At 40.4% G+C, this 1596-nt stretch overlaps 1 protein-coding gene across 1 annotated transcript; it reads right to left on the bottom strand.

Moving 5' to 3' along the window:
• Positions 1 to 593: 593 nt before the first annotated feature.
• LOC141628138 (uncharacterized) lies at positions 594 to 1373 on the bottom strand. The gene has a single exon (XM_074441315.1). The coding sequence runs from the start codon at positions 1371 to 1373 to the stop codon at positions 594 to 596; it is 780 nt and encodes a 259-aa protein (XP_074297416.1).
• Between the last annotated feature and the right edge of the window lie 223 nt (positions 1374 to 1596).

The following is a 1596-nucleotide window of genomic DNA, read 5'->3' as shown; positions in this document are numbered from 1 at the left end:
GTTTGAGAACTTTAGATGAAGCAAGTCTCTTTATGCGTCTTTCGTTTATATGACCTAAACGACAATGCCAAAGGTAGGATAAATTGGAATCACCCGTTTTGAGTTTCTTATTCTCTACATGATAGATTTGTTTAGCAATATTTAGAACATAAATACCTCTAATTGAAATGGCTTCACCATAAACCAATTCATTTAAAGAAAAATTACAACGATAGTTCTTAATCATAAAAGAAAAACCTTCCACGTCTAACACAGAAATGGAGATAATATTCTTGGTAAGAGTGGGTACATAATAAAAATTATTTAAATATGACTCTAAAACATTTACAAAAATAAGTACGTAAGTCCCCACGGAATCGACCGCTACTAAGCTCCATTTCCATTCGTAGGTCCACATCACCTTTAGCTAGTGCTTGCGCATCCCTCGGTCCCTGTACATGATTACAAAGATGAGAGCCACACCCGGTATCAATTACTCATGTAGATGTACTAGCAATGTAAATGTCTATCATATAGCAATTTGAGGAGATAATACCCGTAAGCGTCACACGCCCGACTTTCTTGTCCTCAAGATATTTGGGACAATTTCTCTTCTAATGGCCTTTCACATTACAATAAAAGCATTGTGCAGCGGAATGTTTGCCAACCTTTGGCTTTGCCTTGCTATTCGGAATAGCTTTGCCCTTACCCTTATCTTGCAACTTGCCCTTGCCCTTGTTCTTTCTCTTCCCCTTCCCCTTCTTCACCACCAATTTGTCCTTCAATCTCATTGATAGGACATCTTTTTTCTCGCTCCCACTTGCTTGCATATCCTTCTCGGCTTGGACAAGGAGAGAGTGTAGCTCATGAAGACTTTTATTCATGTTGCTCATGTTATAGTTCACCATAAAATGGGCGAACCCTTTGTGCAAGAAGTGAAGAACACGGTCAATCGCAAGCTCTTGCGGAATTCGACACTCTAGATGTTCTAGAGTCTCTATATGCTCAATCAACTGGAGCACATGAGGACCAACCGATTGGCCCTTCTCAAGATGTGCATCGAAAAACCGTGCCACGGCCTCATATTTGAGGATCCGCGAAGCAGGAGAAAACATGGTGGTAACCTTAGTGAATATCTCATATGCATTAAGGTAGATACAATGGTGTTGAAGATAAGGAGCCCTCGCGAAGATTAAGACATTCTTGACCGCGCTATATTCCCTTTGGTAATCTTCATAGGTATCCCTTACCAATTGTGTTGCCCTAATAGTAGGTACAGGAGGGGAGGGATTAACCAAGTAGCGAAGTTTGCCATCGCCTATGGCGGCAATGCGGAGGGTTTCCTCCCGTTCGATGAAATTGTTTCCATCTTCCTTCAAGCAATCCTTTTGCATAAAGGAACGTAACCAAGAGTCTTTGTGGAGTGGGTGTAATTGTTGATGAAGATGCCATTGCGAATTAAATTACTATAACAAAAGAAGGAAATATAAAAATCCATTGTTAAGTCAATTCTTCACTAATTCTACCCCTAGAATTCTCGGTCGACGGATTTCAAATAAATCCATCTCCTATCCCCGGAACAGAAGACAATCTTTATATCCTGTTGAGTCCAACCAA

Source organism: Silene latifolia, chromosome Y (genome assembly GCF_048544455.1).
Source record: "Silene latifolia isolate original U9 population chromosome Y, ASM4854445v1, whole genome shotgun sequence".
Lineage (NCBI taxonomy): Eukaryota > Viridiplantae > Streptophyta > Magnoliopsida > Caryophyllales > Caryophyllaceae > Silene > Silene latifolia.
The sequence above is the reverse complement of the archived record's forward strand: the minus strand, read 5'-3'. Positions and strand labels throughout refer to the sequence as shown.

Excerpts from the sequence above, each read along its gene's own strand:
- LOC141628138 (XM_074441315.1), bottom strand. The coding sequence starts at position 1,373 with ATGCAAAAGGATTGCTTGAAGGAAGATGGAAACAATTTCATCGAACGG.